This window comes from Ochlerotatus camptorhynchus, unplaced genomic scaffold, assembly GCF_037179485.1.
Source record: "Ochlerotatus camptorhynchus isolate MF236.1 unplaced genomic scaffold, CSIRO-AGI_Acam_v1.1 ptg000300l, whole genome shotgun sequence".
Taxonomy (NCBI): Eukaryota; Metazoa; Arthropoda; class Insecta; order Diptera; family Culicidae; genus Ochlerotatus; species Ochlerotatus camptorhynchus.
Window position 1 is genome coordinate 942,063 of NW_027040788.1, and position 19,939 is coordinate 962,001.

The following is a 19,939-nucleotide window of genomic DNA, read 5'->3' on the forward strand; positions in this document are numbered from 1 at the left end:
TGGAGGCTGTCATCAAACGAAATTTTTTTCGTAGTTTCAGGAACATTAAAGTTATATTTTTCTTTCATCAAGAGTAAAACTTTCTAACCTCTAAAACAACATACACAGTCTCATTTTGTCTACTTTTTTTTTCTTGATACAATTTCCTTGAACTAGGTTAAAGGTAACATCTAAGGGATGACAACTGCATTGTATTTCTAAGTTTCTTGTTTCGTTTCTAGTTTTACCAAGAACAGTTGAAACAAAACACCATGTTTGAGAGGCATTTGAATCCCAAACCGACAACTTCTCGCCGCTTCACAAACACTTGGATTGGTGGTTGATCCTCAAAGTTCGAGGGAAGATAGTAGATCACAGTCTATAATTTTGATTTGTTTTCTAGTTAAATTTAAACATTTTAACACTATCATGGTTCAATACCATTCTCTACTCCATCTACGGTCAAAGGGGAAAAGAAAGAAACGAATGTTATTTGGATTTCTCGCGTCCGGATGATGAATGCACAAAAGGGGCCCACACACCAGGAACTTTACAAATGTATGTACGTGTGCGTGTGTTCATGCATGCCTTTCCACAGACGTTTGTGTGTAGGTGTAAGTTTTGAATGGTCAACGAATAGATGGCGCTGCGAATCATTCTTCTTCTTAGGTGGATTTTTTCTGTTTCATACCGTTTTGGCTTTGCTTGGAGGAGGAGGATTTGGCAGTTTTGGCTGGGCCCGATTGCTCGATGACACTCAGTGCAATTCCAAACTGGGCCACATAGTACGTAACCATGATGGCAACCTGGGCATTGCGAATCGGGGTGTAGAACTTGTCGATCGCAATAATACTGTCGGATATCATGAACAGTATGCTACCAACTCCACAGGTCATTCGGAGGATGTTCTGGAATTGAAAAATTCGTGCGATTAATTTTGAAGTTTAAAACATACCTGAATTACGCCTACCTTGGCAGAATCGATCCTAGCCAGCGAACGCCAGCACATGGTTAGCAGCAGGATGCCATAGATTGGAAGACATATCTTGATGACGAGTGGCAGATTGTCGAACATGAAACCCACGGCTGTCGCACCCAAACCGTACAGGGGAAGAGCGAACCATGGTTTCACCGGGTGGAATCCAAACGCTGATATGTAGAAGATTTGTGCCACTCCGAAGCCGGCCATACCGGCTTCGAACAGGTCATAGTTGAGAAGGATGTCACCCGAGCAGGAGAATATCAACCCGATCAGGATGAGGTGCTTATAGCGGTGGCTGAAATTGCAAGAGAATTGCGTTAACTGACGTCACGGAAGTGGATGTTAAAGAGTTCCCCACCTTTTCTTCAGTTTGAACCCGGTTAGCAGGACAAAGATCCATAGACTTACGATGGGCAGACATTTTAGAATGGTAGACTCTATGGTGCTTCGTTCGGTGAGGCCAATCAGCGAAAAGTACAGGATGAAAGTGACGAAGAAGAGCAACATCCGAGGTGCAGCGACATTTGCCTGAAATGGGGAAAAATCTTTGTTAGTGAAAATAATTACCAACGAATAATCAGTAATCCCTCCCTGAGTCCACAGTCTTTTAACTAATTAAATTTCACAGTTGTATGGAGAGTCTTCACGAAAACATGTACCATGTCGAGCTTGTGTACAAAAATCCAAGCGAATGTTCGGCTTGAACATGCGTACAATCTTGTTCTCAGGAACATTTAACGCAATACACTCGGGTGTACCGGTGTTGTGCCCAAGTGTATGCGCAGATGTTTGCACACGGGTAAAGAACTTGTGCGCTCATGGTAGGTAACCGTCTCACGATTCATTATCTGCTTGACTGTCAATCAGTACAGTTCAGGTTCTACTCGCTCTCTCGAGTTGTTCGCTATGTTCGTTGTGATCAGCGTTGTCAGTATTCCAGATTTATCTGGATTTTCCAGATTTTTAGTCGTCTTGCCAGATACACAGACAGACCACGTATATTTCTAGATTTTCCCAGATTTTTTAAACATGTTGCTTTAAAAATATCACTGCAATCGATTTACCCTCTAATACAAAGTAGAAGGGTCTGTGCCTAGGGGCACGAACGGAAGCTTGACGTAGGACCGCTAGTGGACGGAACAAATGTGAACATTTAGTTCTTTTAATTGATCAATCATCAATTATCTTAACTCTTTCCGTTTTTATTTGTAAGCGTATCAAATTTTTAGTATTTATTTCAAAGAGAAAGTTGATGAAGAGAATCCAAGGGACTGTCAACTTGAGTATTTTCGATTCATCTACCCGACTTTAAAGGTGTATTTTGATTTTTTTGTTATTTATGAATTTTTAAGTTTTATGCATTTTGGTATTAAAGTGTATTCAATTCACCCCTCACAGGATTTCCTTTCGAATTATATGAATGGGGCGGGGCGGAAAGTATCGTTTGTGCAGAATATGTAAAAAAGGAGGGACTTCGAGAGATTGAACTCGTGAGAGCTAATTTTCTCACAAATTTGATTTTATTGGCTTTCTGGGGACTGAATATACACCCAAAGCGAATTATTCCCACTTCTCTCAAATTCTATATGGATTTTTAACACTTCCTTCCAGCGTGTTCTGGAAAATGGTCGGACGATGATTAATCTCACCAATACATTCGGGCCTACAATTCCACACCTTCTATAGAGACCAGGTTGAGCCTTGATAGCTAGCTGCTTGCGGGAACTGATGACCTTGATAAATGTCCAAATAATACTCTTAACAAATTTATGGTGGTCCTGAAAAGGACCGTTTTGTAGTGATGGTTGAGTAATCTGAGCTGAGCACGACGAGCTACTGATTCCGATCCTAGCCTAGCGGTGGGACTTCTTCCTCCTTCTCTATGGTTACTCATATGAGCTCTGCAGCTCGCTGCTTGCAGGCAGCCTTTCGTTGTTGTTGTTGTTGAAAGCACTCCTGCTGCTGCTGCTGCACTGGACACCACCACATACGGTGATTGAATGAATGAGACCGCATCGAATTCGATTTTTAAGTCTGTGTTAGGGAATGCGCTGTTTTCAGACATTCGGTGATAATTTTGATCACCATTGCCACAGTTGGACATTTGGTATTTTTAAATAGTGACCTATTGAAAATTAACTAAGTGTTCATTTTAGCAGATTGGTAGTTAAATTTCCAATCGTTTGGCTTGTTTAGAATTAAAATCTATCTGCTATTGGTCGAAACCTGACCTCTTTTCGTAATGCTGTGCATTTAAGTTTTTTGAAATTGCGTGGATTCTATAGATCCTGTGGAGATCTATCAAGCCCTGATGTATGTGTTGGTAGAGGAAAAAATGTAAACTTTGCGGGAGAGGATGTCTTAACACTCGAAAGCAATTTTGTGAAATATGAAGTAAAACAAATCCTAGCTAGTTCTGTATGATGATTTTGTTTGATTTTATTTATTTTAAAGTCGCTGGGAAATACCAGCTGGCGATTTGTTTTTTATGATAACTCCTTACTTGAAAACAGGCAAAAACTCACAAACAGGCTGCTTTTTCATGGTATACAGTGCGATAATTCAATAATCAATAATTTATATCAACATTTAGTGGCAAACCATTCATAAATTTTGGTAACATACAAAAAATTCTATAATCCACATTAAATTTCATATGGAAGCGCCGATTGAAACAATCTTTTTGACGTCACTACAAGGGTGATTGATTAAACGAAAGAAACGAATCGTGCGGAATGAAAGCCGAGGAAAAACTAATTGCACCAATATATTCAGGCCTACAATTCCACACCTTCTATAGATAGGTTGAGCCTTGATAGCTAGCTGCTTGCGGGAACTGATGGCCTTAACCAATATCCAAATAATACTCTTAAACAAATTTTTGATGACACTGAAAAGGACCGTTTTGTAGTGATGGTTGAGTAATTCTGAGCTGGGTGTTCAACACGGATGAGGCTGTCGAGCTGTATGTATTTTGGAGCGAGGGTGACATGCTTGGCATAGATGACCGACCCGCAGCGACTCATGAAGAGCTACTGATTCCGATCCATAGCATAGCGGTGCAGCTTCTTCCTCCTTTGATGGTTACTTATGTGGGCTCTGCAGCTCGCTGCTTGCAGGCAGCTTTTCGTTGTTACTGGAGATCAATTTTCAATGCCACACGCCGAAAGAACTGCTACTGCTGCTACTAATTTCGACGACCGAACACCACCACACAGTGGTGTGGTCGTTGGGAGCGTGTGGTTCTGAGTATGGCGATGAGTGTGTAAAATATTACGCAATTCCATCCTCCCTATTCGCACGCGCCCGACGATCGGAGGCGAATGCCACTTCGACTTGTTTCGTCTACTTACTACTCTCTGACGACTGTGCTGGGGAAGCAGCATATGCATGTAGGTAATTGGTAGATTTGTTAGTTAATTCGACGCTTTTGGACAATGCTGGACATTTACCAGTTTTTCAATAGTTTCTTGTTGAAAATCAACATTCGGAAGCATTGTTATCGATGCGTAGCCATATTTCTGTTATTATTATTATTATTATTATTGTTATTATTATTGAAATTGGACCAAGGGCAGCTGAGTTATTAACGTTCAAAATCTTTCTTAATTTGTTACATGTTCCATTTTCGGTTTTCACAAAGTGTACCCCCATATATAAATCAAAGACGTAGTCCTACGTAAAAAAAATAAAAAGCCAAACTTGCTACTTTAATTATTAAAGGCCATCGGCCATCAACGTTGGACATTATTGGAATTTTAAGGTAATTCTGAAAATAGTTCACAGTTAAGTGTGAGGTGAATTCTTTGTGAAATCAAAGGAGAATTTCAAGCTACTTCTGAGTAGAATTACATCCATTTTTGTGGGCTTGGGGGTCGTGCGGTGTCACCCATCATTTAGGCGTATTGTGAGCAGTGATGCAAAATATCATGACACTTACGTGACACTCGTCTACGCATCAACCGACTATCGCTGAGAGAACGTTTTGTCACGTAGTGAGAGGTAGAGCCATGGCAAACAACAATCACCAGTAATGGTCGCTGCTCACAAGCAAAATGTTACACTCGCTGCTGATGATGAAAAACAGAACGAAAACATTGAAGACTTCTGAAGTACGATCATGAGAAAAAGCGAAACGACAGAAGAAAATGAAAACAATGCCTACGCATTCTAAGTCCGTCTCGGCAGGCGCGACTGTGTGAGTTACGAACAAAGCAGGCAACATTAAACGGAAGCTGTTGGGCTCACTCACCAACATACTCACATAAGCAAGCAAAGCTGCAACTGCTTCAAAACGAGCACAGATGAGTGTCGTGATTGTGATAGATCACAACCGAAGACGACATTCACCAGTTGCTTTGTACTTCTTTCTTCAACTTGATGGATGGTCATGGAGAGAGCTTCGACGAGCACATTGATAGGAATGTACAAATCGTTACTACCATCAGCTGTTTGATGATCGTGATTGTGATAGGTCGCAACTCTGATTGTGAGTGCCACGAAGTGACTATTCGATTCCCGCTCCAGCCGGTGCAAATTTTGGCAATCTGAAAATTTCCCTAGTGGATTTAACTCTATATTTAACTCCCTTCTAGTGTTAAATATTCTGTCTGTGCAACCTCTGGTTGAAGACGGTGTCAATTGTCTTGTCAACTCTGATGACAATTGCATGGAGATTTTGTCAATAAAGGAAATACAATCCGGAAGAGAAATCATAGAAAATTCTTATGATGATACCTAAGGAGTATGCAGATACGAATCGTGAGAATAATTTCAATGGAAATCTGCCCAATGATTCTATGGAGATTAATATTAATAAAATTTTAAGCGCAATTTCTGGGAGACTTTCAAACCCATTTTGACAAAGTACTTGAGTACTTAGGTAATACTGAAAATGATTTCAAAACAATTCTGACCTTACCTACAAAGCAGTTTAAAGGAAATTATCGGATATGCCTAAGAAGAGTGTGATGGTCATTCTGAAGAGTGTACCAAGGAAATTGTTAAGAATATTTTAAGAATTTCATAGAGAAAAATGGACACAAAATTGAGCCAATTCTTGGGAATTATTACCAATTTAAGGGAGTTGTGGGATTGGAGAGTTATTTATAAGAGACTACAAGAGGTAATGCTAAGAACTCTTAGAATGTTACTGGAAAAGTTTAGATATTTTCAAGATTATTTTAGGGGAATATAGAAAAGAAATATATTGTAATTCTAGGATGATTCGAATTGAACTAAAAAAAAGCGAAGATATCCTGTATAGAGTTCCAAGTAAATTCAGACTAACAAAACATTCATGATTTGGGACGCAGGAAAAATATAAATTCCGGAATTTAGAATCATTTCAAGATCCTGAGACTTCAAAAATGAAGCTATCATACTTTAATTTATGTAGGGGAAAAGTTGGCTTCGGCAATACCTTAACCTATTATCGTCAGGGGGTAAACAACGTCCTTGAGAGCTCAATTTTGGCATGTGGATACATTGTGTTTCAGAGTAACTATTGGCCAAATTTGAGTGCTCTAGGACTTTGTTTACCCCCTGACGATAATAGGTTAAGGTATTGCCGAAGCCAACATTTCCCCTAACGTAATGAAATTATTCTTTGGCATAATGGTCATGCGAATAGTGGAGTTACCCGTAGTTTAGGTAAACTGTGTGTGAGTTCCACGATGTTAGGCTTTGATTCCCACTTCAGCCCGGTGAATTTTGCTCCAAAATAAAATTGCCTACTGGTCTGCTGGGTGTTGTGTGTTGTATGATGTCAAGAATTAAACTGTAAATCTGATGAACCTCAGAGTAATATTAGAATTATTTAGAACTAATAAAATCATTAAATTGTGGTACTGCATCAAATAGTAAGGACTACATCGACTATTAGTTCACAAAATCCATCCCATCACATTTTCTTGATTCTTTTTATCTCATTCTTTTTTAAAAAAAAGTTACAGTTTAAAAACAAATTCTAACCATATTTTTGCTGTTGTTACCCACATTTAACTCAATTTTTGAAATGCTGCGTAATGGATATTTGAACTTTTTGGGCACACCGTGTCAATACTTTTCCAAGTTTTGGATGATTTTAGCAATGCTAACAAGTTATTTGCTTTATATAATTTATTTAAAAATGTAATTTATAACCATTCTAGTACTTTACATAAATTGCAGATGATCATACTGACCCATTGTTACCGGAGATTTGCACATCACTTTGATTTCAATAGCAATATGTTAAAAAGAGGATTTTTTTTAGCATTCCAGATTTTTCCAGATTTTATATTTTACCTGTTCGAGATTTTTTTGAAAATGACCTGGCAACGCTGGTTGTGATAGTGTTTGCGCTCCTTTTTCGCGGTGTTTGGTGAAGCATCGCACGACTCCAGCATGGGGAAACCGTTGACACGACTGCTATTACGGACGGGAAACGATCCCGATTGGACACCGCCAGTGCACAATTGGCATCGAAGAAGCTTTCGGCCAACAATCGTTAAGGCCCAAACGCAATGTGGACGGAAGCGGAACGGAAACGGAAAGTTTGACAGTAGTCACAAGTGACATCGAGAAGCCTAACCGATGTCGATTTGATTCTAACTAGTTTTCAATCCGACAAGTAGGCTTACTCATATCGGGCTTTTCCGCTGCCGCTGTCATTGCGCTTGGGCCTTTACGCCATCCTGGAAAACGGTGATGAAGCGAAGGTGGAAAAGATGGAGAAAGTTCCACCGTTCTTCGTAAAAAGATTCCCGGAAGGCTTGCGGGAGAAACTCTACTTTTACATTGGTAAAGCTCTCAAGTGCACCATGCACATGTGTACTGAAGGCATCTAGCTGACGGTACCAGCGATGAACCACAAGGCCGTCGAGGTGGTACTGAAACAGAAAAACCATAGAGCTAACTCTAGAACCAGAAGGCCCCTGGTACTCTCCTCGGTCCCAAGCTAATCGATGTACCCCTCGAAACGCAGGAAAATCCACGAACCCCTCATTTCATCTGTCAAACTTTCATAGCTAATCAAAGCAGACATAGTGTAGTACTAGAATTTAGACTAGAATGGGGTACACTCATAGATGTACTTGGGACCAATAGGCTAGTCAAGTAGTGAGCCAATTTTAAATCGGTTGGTCACACTGTCGGATGAATTGAAGCAATATGGACTCAAGCCAACCGGTTGAAACTAACGATTTTAAATTGGCTCACTACTTCACTAGCCTATTGGTTCCAAGCAAATCGATTAACGTAGCCAGTTTTAGTCGAAATTCTAGTACTACACTATGTTTGTTTTGATTCGCTATGAAAGTTTGACAGATAAAATGAGGGGTTCGTGGATTTTCCTGCGTTTCGAGGGGTACATCGATTAGCTTGGGACCGAAGAGAGTACCAGAGCTGAGCCAAAAAGTTGAGCACGTTTCTTCGGGACCTTCTAGTCTTAGAGTTACCTCTATGATACAAGCCAGTCCACCCTAATGTCACCCAATGCGCGAACTGCATGCTGTTCGTGCAAAGAACGAGAAACTGCCACATGGCTTTCCGCTGCAACAATTGTGGCAAGCAACACGCACCTGATGCCTGCGAATTATTGGAGGAAGCAGACCACAATTGTGCCAATTGTGGTGCAGCACATCGGGCAACCAGCAAGACATGCCAAAAGCGTGCGGAATTCATTGCTATCGGCAATAAAACCACCGACAAACCGACATGAATGACCATACTAAAAACAATAAAATTTCTGACCAAAGCACACTACTGACATCTGGCTCCATGTTCGCAGGAAATATTTAGCTAAGCCATGAGCCCGCATGCAAAAGTTATTACTTGGTTCGTGTCTGATATATTCTGGACAAATTATTTTTATCTAGATCAAAAAATTCTATGGTTTTGACAGTTCGGATTAAATTCGGCCGCTTACGATTTTCGGCCATAAGTCAGAATTAAGTGTCATACCGGTTTGTCGGTGATAAAACCTCTAAGAATAATCAACCTGGCCGTAGAAAGGTGCCAGAAAATAACGGGCAGAACTTTCCTGCCATCTTCCAACGGCGCCAAATTCCGATGCTTCCGCCATTTCCACTCAACAACCGTTTTGCTGGTGCTGCATCGGTCCCGCCAACAGCTGGGGTGCCTAAAACTCCAGAAAACTCAAGACGTCAGGAACGTTGGAATGCTTGCTCACTCCCCAACAAACAATTTGAGTTGATCAACAGCTGAATAAGCTATTTTTTAGCTGAAGAAGCATGTTTTTGCCTGAATAAGCTCTTATTCAACGCCCGTTGTTTGTTGGGTCAGGAGCAAGCGCATCGAATTAGTTGAACTCCTTAACGAACGAAACATCGATATTGCCATCATCACCGAAACGCACCTGAAGTCCGAGATTAACATCTTCCTTCCCGATTGTAGGCTTGTGAGACTGGATCGAACCAGCTCCGGGGTAGAAGTTTCTACTCCCGTTGGCCCCATCACCATCATTGCGGCATACTGCCCAAAACAAGTCAACATCAGAGATGGGTCGGCAGCAAACCTGCGAAGAGATATTGTCAAGCTAATACAGCGGCGGGCCAAGTTCATCATCGCTGGCGACCTGAACGCCAAACATCGCTTGGGGCAACAGTCGGCGCAATCAAAACGGCACCATCCTGAACAAAGAGGAAGCGCAGTACAACATCTTGAGTCTGAACACTCCCACCCGGTTGAATCGGTCCGGTGTTCACGCTACCATCGATATCTTCATCGCTCAACCTATCACCTACCAGAGACACAGCTCGGACCACTCGGTGGTGTCCGAAGTTGGTTCCTCAGTGAACCGATTCGAAGCTTCACGGCGCAACTACCAGCGTGTCAACTGGGATCAATATCAACCCTGCGGCGACCCAACCATCGCCTACGATGTCCAACCGGAGTCGTCCGAAGACTGTGACCGGTGTCTGCAATCCATCGAGGAGGCAATATCCTGGACCAGCGAACAACACGTGCTAGTATCCAGACAGGTGAGCAATACTCTGAACCTTGACAGATCTACCAAAGACCTTATAAGCTCGGTAACACCATCCGATGGCAGGACCAACGCTCTGGTATGCCTGTCCATAAGACCAATTGCAATCGCCTTCCCAAAATTATCCAAGCCAGGATAGTGGATCTCAGAAATAACGACTTTGCTAGTAAGATCCGCTCTCTCCCAGATTGTACTAAGCATTTCTGGAAACATACCAAAATCCTTAAAAAACAAGCCTAGGTCCATTCCACCACTAATACCGCAGAATCGTTCCACCGATAACCCCTGTAGAGAAGGCTGCAGTAATAGGTCAACACTTTGGCAGCTCTCACAATGACGGACAGAATTCAACCTTTGCATAGCTAGATTGACGGTATGTTCACTGATGTGAAACGGACGGAGCTCAAATGCATCTGTTGGAGAATCGCTTATAGCAATCGTGACTTGATTTGGTGAGGCCGAAGATTCATTGAACGAACTCATGAAATGTTGAGCAAAAAAAGCGGCATTTCTCCCGTTCAGATTCAGCGGTTTGCTCACCGAGATGAACTGACAATGGCAAACCGACTTCGTTCTTTTTAGAGTTTACAAACGACCAGAAACGCTTTGGATTTCTGCGAAGAGATGATTGCGTACGGAAGACATATCGTCGATACAGGAATCTGTTGCATTTCCTATACTCGTTACTTGTGCGGTTGAACTCCTGCTTCGTAATGTACAAACAATTTTGGTAGTATCTTCGTGGCGATTTAGCCGATCTATACCGTTTCAGCCGACGTAAGTGACCGTTAGACAACGGTGGCTTTTGTGCGGGGCGGGCAATAGGTACAAATTCAACCATGATATCCCAAATCATTTGAATGAAATATTCAACGGCATCGTCAACACATCCAGCTAATTCTAATGGTCGCCAGTCGATACCGAAAACAGCAGCACTAATCGTAACTAAGTCGGCTCGACGGAAATCCAGTTTACGATTATTTTCGGAACAATCCTCAAAAACGATTGGCGCTGGGAGGTTCATCAGGACGTCTAAAGCAGGGTGCTATGCATCAAGAAAGATCAGAGGTTCTATCAACAATCAATACGAAACTAACGATTTTAAATTGGTTCACTACTTGACTAGCCTGTTGGTCCTAAGCAAATCGATTAACGTACCCAATTTTAGTCGAAATTCTAGTACTACACTATGTTTGTTTTGATTAGCTATTAAAGTTTGACAGATAAAATGAGGGGTTATTGGTTTTTCCTATGTTTCGAGGGGTGAATCGATTAGCTTGGGACCGAAGAGAGTACTAGAGCTGAGCCAAAAAGTTGAGCACGTTATTTCGGGACCTTCTAGTCTTAGAGTTACCTCTATGGTTCTATCATAGAGGTAACTCTTAAGACCAGAAGGTCCCGAAGAAACGTGCTCAACTTTTTCGCTCAGCTCTGGTACTCTCATCGGTCCCAAGCTAATCGATGCACCCCTCGAAACATAGGAAAATCCAGGAGCCCCTAATTTTATCTGTCAAACTTTCATTGCGAATCAAAACAAACATAGTGTAGTACTAGAATTTCGACTAGAATGGGGTACGTTAATCGATTTGCTTGGAGCCAATAGGCTAGTCAAGTAGTGAGCCAATTTTAAATCGTTAGTTTCCACCGGTTGGTTCTATGGCTTCCGAAACGGTGCATGCCAGAGTAGCAGCTTCGTAAGACAGAACAAGGTCTAGAAAGCGAGCGTTCCTATTCAATACACTATTGATCTGCGTGAGGCCATGTAAAGCGAAACCGTCGAACTAGCAGCCGATAGAACCGATTGAGGTTCAACCTGGAAAGACCCATTGTACGACTTACTCCACCGGAGCAAAGGCTGGTTATAATCTCCGAGCTGCAGAGCATAGTCACTGAATTCCAAATTGGATAATAGCACCGATAGAGTTCACATGGTCCTGAATACTAATGACATCGTTGCGGCGGTCAGGAGATAAATAGATCACGCCTTTACTAATAACTCCACTTGGCATAGTGATTCTAACCCACAGCTGTTCTAGAGGATCGAAAACAGGTGTCGGATCGATATCCAGCATTTTACAAGCGCTGATGGCCGCCACAATCCGGCTGAGTTTCTGGTAGGGAAAATTCGATTTGATGTTTGGGTTATGTCGATTGACGTATAAACGATGTAATTTGATCGTTTACAGGTCAAACGACACAAGCCAAACTTCAAATCATATGTTCCCTACCAGAAACTCAACCGTGTTGTGGAGGCCATGAGCGCTCGTAAAATGTTGGATAACTGTTCCAACGAGATGAAACAGCGATTAGGACACCTCCACCAAGGGTTTTTGCACTGTTGGAGGCATGCGATAAACCGAAAAGGTATTCCCGAACAGTTGAGCACTGTATAAACGGTCATCGAACCATGTCTCCGTCAATATAATGACATCATAATCGCACTTGTTAGCGGACAAAAAGAACGAATCTACCTTGGTCCGTAGTCCTTGAACATTCTTGTAGTATATGCGCAGGAGATGAGCTACGTTTACAGCGCTAACTGCAATAGATGCGTTGTCGATCGATGGAGCCGTGGTGGAAGGTTAAGAGTTGCATACAATACCACTGGCGCAGACATCAGGAAGAGGCAATCCAACATTAACGTGGTACTTGCCTGCTAGTGCAGGTTTGAAGACCCTCTCTCTACATCCAACAACGGGTCTGGGACGATTGTGAAGATGATTTCAAGTCGAAACTATTTTTTGAGCTTGATTCAACTGTTGGTTGTTGAAAATCATGCAATGCTTCCATTCCTGTAATGCCAGTTTTTTTTTCACGTCTGATAAGAGGTCAAGTCATCCCACTGGAGACACATACCACATCTGACGAATATAATAAAAGTTGTTGAATATTACATCAAAACTGCTGCACATTAGTCATTCCGTTCCTAATATTACGTAGTACGATGTACACAGAATTCGAGAACAAATCATGTTGATGACTGTAATATTCTATCAACTTTTACCAGTTATTGTTGTTCAATACTTCACCATGAATATCATTGATTGATACATATAACATTGATACATCTAAATTTAGAAAGGGCACTAATAAGTGATGCATTACCTCATTTAAAAACTTGTTTCCAGCAAAAGAAAAAGCACAATAAACAAGCAAAATAAATCTCTAAAAAAAAAAGTCTTAGCTTCTGCGAATTTTTCCTACGGATCCGTATATCTTCAGAATTCAATAAATTCTATAGATCTATGGAAAATTTCGTAGAACCGACATCACTGACTTCCATCTGTTTTGTTTTTATTCAACATAGCTGACGCGCTTACAGAACGAGGGAAAAGCAACTAGTGAAAAAATTGCATGAACGAGGGATGTTCCGGTTGCAAAACAATGCTTGGGAATGTGGATGAGAGATGGTGCTAGTGCGCATGCAAAATACGATTGACGATATTTTTTGAAGAATTTTCGTCTATGTGTTATATCTGTTTGTCTGTGTCCAAATTGTTACTTGGGATCAGTGTCTGTTTTTATCATTTACCATCACACGCAAGGAGTAGCGCTTCAACCCAGTGTCGATGAATTGCGTTTGTTTTGAACATCTTCGTAGTTACGAAACGAGCGAAATGAACAAATGAGTTTATTATACATCAACGAATACGCGTTTGTTGATATTCACCAGTGCTCGATTATCAAACCCAAAATTGTCAAAATCAGAAGTGATCCTCAAAAGCAAAATAATCAACGAAATTTTGGGCAAAATGATTATTTTGAATATTGTCGACCACACTGCCCTAATCATCGATATTATCATCAGTTCAGCTTGAGGCAATAATTTGCCGTCGACTTATGTCTAAAAACCACGTTCTTCAGCGCTATATTTGTTTAAAATGAAAATAATCATTTTGCATTTGATCCTCAATATCATCCCGACCAAGATGAAGACGAATATCAATATCTACAACAACAGAGGCGATAATGAGAATCCAGCCACGAATGAAGAAAAACAAATGTTATTTTTGATACTCAGAGGTTGCCTAGATCAAGGGAATTTGTTTATATCAAAATTCAAATTCATGCAGGTAGTTGGTCTATCTGTTAAGGTTTTCTTCATATTCAGCTAAATTGAGTGTAGAAGAAAGGATTTTTATCAGCACTGCTTGGGATGGGATAGTTACGCATATATCGCCAGTGAGTATAAACTAAGAAAGTTCTCTATTTGCAACTGTGGAGTGCCGGCGTGAATTTCCAGTTGGCACGTAATATGCTCATTTTTTTGATAATCAGTCAACCTTTGACCGGTTCTGCTTTTATCAAACCAAAACATGCTCGTTTTTGCGTGTTCCATAATCATCTTAGCTACAGTTGCCGTATAGCTCTCAACCGTTTACAAAAACATTATTATCGCCTTCGGCTTAGCTGAAGAATTAAACCAAAATTCCAAGCAGGGTTACTTCCACTCACTTGCTATAAAAAAATGATTTCCGGAATTATGAAATCATGATACAGTGTAATACTAATTAGTACTTGTAAGTTACAAGAAGAGGTCATGAATAAAATGTTTGACACATAAAATGTGTCAATATTGCTTTCAGTGCGTCACAATCAGAGATTTTACGACTCGTGAGCGCTCACTCTGAGTGAACGCTCATGAATCATAAGATCGCTGAATGTGACGTTCTCAAAGCGAAATTGACAGGTTTTATGAGTAAAACACATACTTTACTACTTCTTCTTGTTACTTACAAGTACAACATAGAATTATTGCATCTAATGATTGCATAATTCCGAATAATACTTTTTTATAGCAAGTGAGTGGAAGCAACCCTGATTCCAAGATTACAGCTTGAGTTTCAAACTCACAATTGTTCCAATATCTACGCGCGCCATTATCCCACGCAGCGATCAATCAGCTTTCGGTTCGGATAGATAAGACCGGCCACTAAGTAGGCACCGATGCAATAGATTTTGATGCCGCAAATCTCTGTTTACGTGGTTCGCAATGTCACACTCACACCTCCTGTTTTATCGCGCACACCGTATTTTTAGACTTTCAACACGCACAATGTTGTGCGAATTTGCCACTTTTCTTTCAATGAATTCCTTGCGTCGATTCTGACTTCACTTCTTCTGGTTCAAAATATACCACCGCGGAGCATTTGTATTCTATGAAGTTCAAGATCACTGCTTCGTTTTTTGCTGTCTCTCTGGTTCGCTTCTTAGTTTTTGCTCAAATGACCTACGCTCGCCTGCGTTAATTGATTTCAACAGGTTCCAATTGCCGAAGGGATGATAAGCAATCAACAATTTTTAGCACATCATCTCGCTATCACACAACCACTGGTACGATACACCCGATGCGGCGATAATGCACTTTAGTTCATTCGCAATCTCAACCGATTTGTAGGAACTGAACAACAATGCTTTGTTTCAAACAGTGACTGAGTAAAGTACCGCACTCTCGGCAACTAACTGCTAGTGAACCATGCAGTGCAACGTGTAACAACGCACTGACTGACGGCACGGCCGGTAATAATGGAGCAGACAGAATGGAGAGCGAAAAAACTCCGCGTTGGTAGGAGTAAAATTAATTCATTTGAATCGTGAATGCTCAGTGTGCACAACGCGTATGATTGTAAGCTGGGGTGGGTACGATAAAATTAGGTCGATGGAGCACCTCCTCTGATATTAGTTGATACTCTGTAGATAGTTAAGTTGGCTTTCTAGAAAAAGTTTTTTTTTTTCAAATAAGGTATATATATATTATTTAAATAAGAGATTAGACAATTTTCTACAATTTACTCTCTGACCGAATTTCTGTAAGTCTTATCATTATTATGTTTCAAATCGTAATCCAGATTTTTTCAAGGACAACTTGTTTGCAAAGTTGCTTAAGTAAATGAACTTTGTACTCATTGAAGTGTGCCACTAGTCGAGGAATTCATGCTGTGGCACAGTATCGACACGCATTTTATCATAACGTTACGTCAAAGTTAACCAAATTGATGTTGAGAACTTGTAACAAATCAGTAACTTTCAGAACAATACTCCTTCGACAATGTACCTCTCTAACCTCGAGTAAGCCGCGAGTATTCGGCCCAACTCCTACTAGACATAGAATTAAGTGAATTTTGTTACAAACAAAGAACAATGAACTATCAGCTCCGTAAAGCTAAAGCGGTTAAGCATAAGAACAATACTCAAACTCAAATCTTGCCGTCAATATTAATGAAGAGTTGTTAATCTATCAAGATTATTTGAAATTATAGGGGTTCCTTATGCCTTCGTCACGTGTCTGGTGAATTTATTTATTAAATTATTAAATTCAAATTAGATTGAAGTAATATTTTAAATGGTTCTTATGCAGGGTGTCTACTCATTTTGCTTGATAAAATTTCTTGAGTTGTCAGGGTTTTCCAAAACTTTTCGGATAAAGACTGTACTCGACAAAATGCAACAGACAAAAATGATCACCAAACATTCATTTTAAGTCGGATATTTTTGAAACGCTCAGGGAACAAATCAACACATATATTATTGCAAAGTTGGTTTATTTAACCTCCTCTCCTAAGCTAAATGCCCGCACCTTGGATTTAACGCTACCCATCAAATCCTGTGCAACACTTGTGCCATCTTTCTTACACACTTTCATCCACTCTTTTTTCAAATCCTTGTCGTTTCTGAAGACCTTCCCTGTTTTCCGGAGCTTGCCCTTCATAATCGCCCAGAATTTTTCTTTTGGCCGAAGTTCTAGCAAGTTTGGCGGATTTGCCTCCTTCGGCACAAAAACAACATCGTTGACTTCGTATCACTCCATCACCGGTTTCGCGTAATGACACGATGCCAGATCCGGCCAAAACAGAGTGTCACCTTCGTGGGACCGAAGGAAGGACAGCAGGCGCTTCTGGAGGTATTCTTCTTTATGTACGAGAGTAAGACCCCAGCATACTACAACCCTGGAATATCACCATCGCTGCTACAGCTGATCTTCAACAAAACACGAGTGAATAGGCTACGAGTCGAGATGTGTCTATTGTCCTGTACGTAACACGTAAGGGATAGCGATCATCATCAGCTAAGTATTTACGGTCGGCGGACATCGAGCAGCAGCTGAGATGACCAACGAAGAGCACAGAACTGTTCGAAGCGAAGTTGGACCGATCGGACGGAGAACGTGAGAGGGAGATTTGGTCTACGCGGTCACGGGTCAAGCGATGGTCAGATCAGGAGACGAGAGTTGGTTGGTTTCGGTCACCGGATAGGACGGTTGGACATCCCATCGGGGATGAATATTTAAATTTGTTATCCTTTAAGTATTTGTAGTAAATTGTTTGCTTGTAAAGAAGACTAGTGTGTTATAATAAATGTAGTTTTGTAAACTGTGTTTCACCAAGCCTCGAGTGTTTTGTTTGACAGGAAGAAGACTCGCTGGAATTATCCCTGCGGAATACTACCTATACGAGCTACAATTTGGATTCCCCGCAACCCAAAGGAAGCACCAATAACAACAGTGTTGGAGTCGGCACGGATGCTCCACTGCCACTACACATCGAAGGAGGTAAGCCGGCTATCCAACACTTTTTATATTTGGCCGTTGATGGTGCCGGCGTTATGTAGGGCTTGCAGAATTTGCCGCATCCCCAGATCGCCTACCACACTAAGTACTTCTTGGCAAATTTGCCGACCTTCTTCTTCCGGAACTTCTCCGGAACATCTAGGCGGGACTTGCCGACGAAAAACTCCAGGCTGGGGATCTGCTTGGCGTCCGCTTTAATGTACGTCCCATCGTCCATTACGATGCATTTCGACTGCACCAATCACTCGCGTTACAGCTTCCTGGCGCTGGATTTTGCCACCGTATTCTGTTTATCGTTTCGGTTAGGGTCTTTCTTACCTTGAAGACATGAAGTCCGGCCCGCTTCATGGTCTGCTGGACGAACCAGACGTCCCGATTCGAATGGTTCGGATTGCGCTTGAAGTAATCCCTCACCTTCCTTGCGTTCACGGGGTCGGCCGTCTTCGCTTTTCTTCCGCTGCCAGTTCACCGCTGGGTCGTCTGGGTCTCCTTGAACGATTTTATCACACGGGACACGGTTGAATTGTCGATTCCATACTTTTTCGCGATCCACCTGTGGGACTGGCCTGGATTTTCCACGACCGCTCTCATATTTATTTGTCGAAGCACTTCTTGCTTGGAAGCCATCTCGATAACCACTTGACAGATAGTGACGAGATTTTGCACATGTAAACAATTCATCTCGCAACACGTCTCGGTCGTCGGTCTCCGGTGTTTGTTTACGAAATTTTAAACTGTTTTTTTTGTATGTTTTTGTGCACTGTTAATTATTGACAAAGGATTTGTGTATGTCCTGATGGTTGATCCTTCCCATACCAGCGATAGTGAATAGTGACAGTGAACCGTGCCTGACTTTTCACGGTGTTTACTTTGTGACACCAGTCCAGTGACTCGCCTTTGTTGCATTCGCTCATTCACTTACGCTCGAGCTTTTTCGTTCAAAACGCCATCTTTCAACAATCTTCGGAAGCGTACACGTTGACCATACACGAACTTAGCCTACATTTTGGCGCTTCCCAACTACCGTCGTATTGCGGAGGATTGGAACAAAGCAGTTTTCGTCGTCGCCACTTAATGGATACATGCCAGGTTTGCCCGCGACCCTTGAACTCGGGTAGGGTAATAACGTGCAGTGGAACGTGTGGCACGACATTCCATCACACTTGCATAGGGCTAACTAAGGTTCAATATGCATCTTGGACCGCGAATGTTGGACTCTATTGGTTCTGCAACGCTTGCCGCTTAAATTTCGAGCCTGCCGTTTACGACCGTGAAAAAACGATTATGAAAGCCCTCCGCGAGCTTTTAATACGAACAGATTCAATGGACACTCGGCTAGGAAATTATGGTGAGAATCTTCGTAAAATCAACAAAACAATCTACGGCAAACAACAACAAACGAAGCAAACACACCAATCAACTTTCCTACACGACCTGGATCAACTTACTCTTGACGACACTTCGGAAGATCCTATCAATCGTTCAAGGTCTTGCGAAGAGACGTCATTCTTCGAGGTACTCGACGAAATCAGCTCCACAATTGCTCAACCAACGGAAAAGTTCGTGATCGGTTCCAACAAGCGGGTGCGGATACTGCCAAGCCAACCGTCCTCAAGTTCCGGACCTGCTGGCAATAATGCATCTCGTTTGAATGGTTCAACGCAATCCACTCCAACTCATGAACCGAAATCTTTGACCGTCGACAATCCGGCTCCCCTCATCAACATCGATCCCCATGACGAAGGCAATGGGTCTCGCATCGACTCTGCAGTAGATAGCACAAGGTCCCGCATACAACCTGGCAGCAATACCAGACCGAGCATCACATCCCTGCGAATCGCAAAGAAAGACCAGAACGTGAACGACATGGTTTCTTTCTACGTGACTCCCTTCGCACCAGAACAAAATGAGAATGACTTGAAGCAGCATGTCCAGGACATCTCTAATGTTGATTCGTCTCAACTCAAAATCATCAAGCTAGTTCCCCGAGGAAAGAGTATGGAAGACCTTTCATTTGTCTCTTTCAAAGTGACCGTTTGCAAAGCAGTATCGGGAGTAGTCGGCGATCCGTGGTATTGGCCTGATGGAATAACAGTCCGCATGTTTCAGCCGAACCAAAAAAATGGACCCTCTGCCCGTCTTCACAAATCATCATAGACCACTCTTTCATCCCAGGACGCATCGTAACAAGCTCTAAGGAAGACCCTCATCCGTCTGACACAGTCGTGCTGCATCCTGAGTCCAACGACCAGCGTCAAAGTCGTCCTGGCCCTGTGTTCAGCTCTGGAGGCGGGGTCTTCCAAACTGCCCTCTCAGGCAAGTACCATTCCGACATGAACAATTCGTACGTTGAAAATCTTCAATCCCGCAGCTTCAATACCTCCAGTTCAGCACAACGCAGCAATGCGAGCCTAGCGGACAA

General features: G+C 41.9%; 1 protein-coding gene across 1 annotated transcript; it reads right to left on the reverse strand.

The window, feature by feature from the left end:
- Positions 1–34: 34 nt before the first annotated feature.
- Positions 35–15,308, reverse strand: LOC135707012 (lysoplasmalogenase TMEM86A). The gene is made up of 5 exons (XM_065228730.1): positions 14,805–15,308; positions 1,320–1,489; positions 950–1,256; positions 671–887; positions 35–435 (listed from the first exon to the last, which is right to left on the reverse strand). Exons 1-5 carry the CDS (start codon positions 14,829–14,831, stop codon positions 407–409), a joined length of 750 nt encoding a protein of 249 aa, XP_065084802.1. The 5' UTR covers positions 14,832–15,308; the 3' UTR covers positions 35–406.
- Between the last annotated feature and the right edge of the window lie 4,631 nt (positions 15,309–19,939).

What these genes read in the sequence shown, in the direction of transcription:
- LOC135707012 (XM_065228730.1), bottom strand. Translation starts at nt 14,831, where the DNA reads ATGGCGCGCGTAGATATTGGAACAATT. An exon ending in GCGTAGATATTGGAACAATT is followed by an intron (nt 1,490 to 14,804) that starts GTGAGTTTGAAA and finishes TCCCCATTTCAG; the next exon opens with GCAAATGTCGCTGCACCTCG. An exon ending in CTCCAAGCAAAGCCAAAACG is followed by an intron (nt 436 to 670) that starts GTATGAAACAGA and finishes CTTTGACCGTAG; the next exon opens with ATGGAGTAGAGAATGGTATT.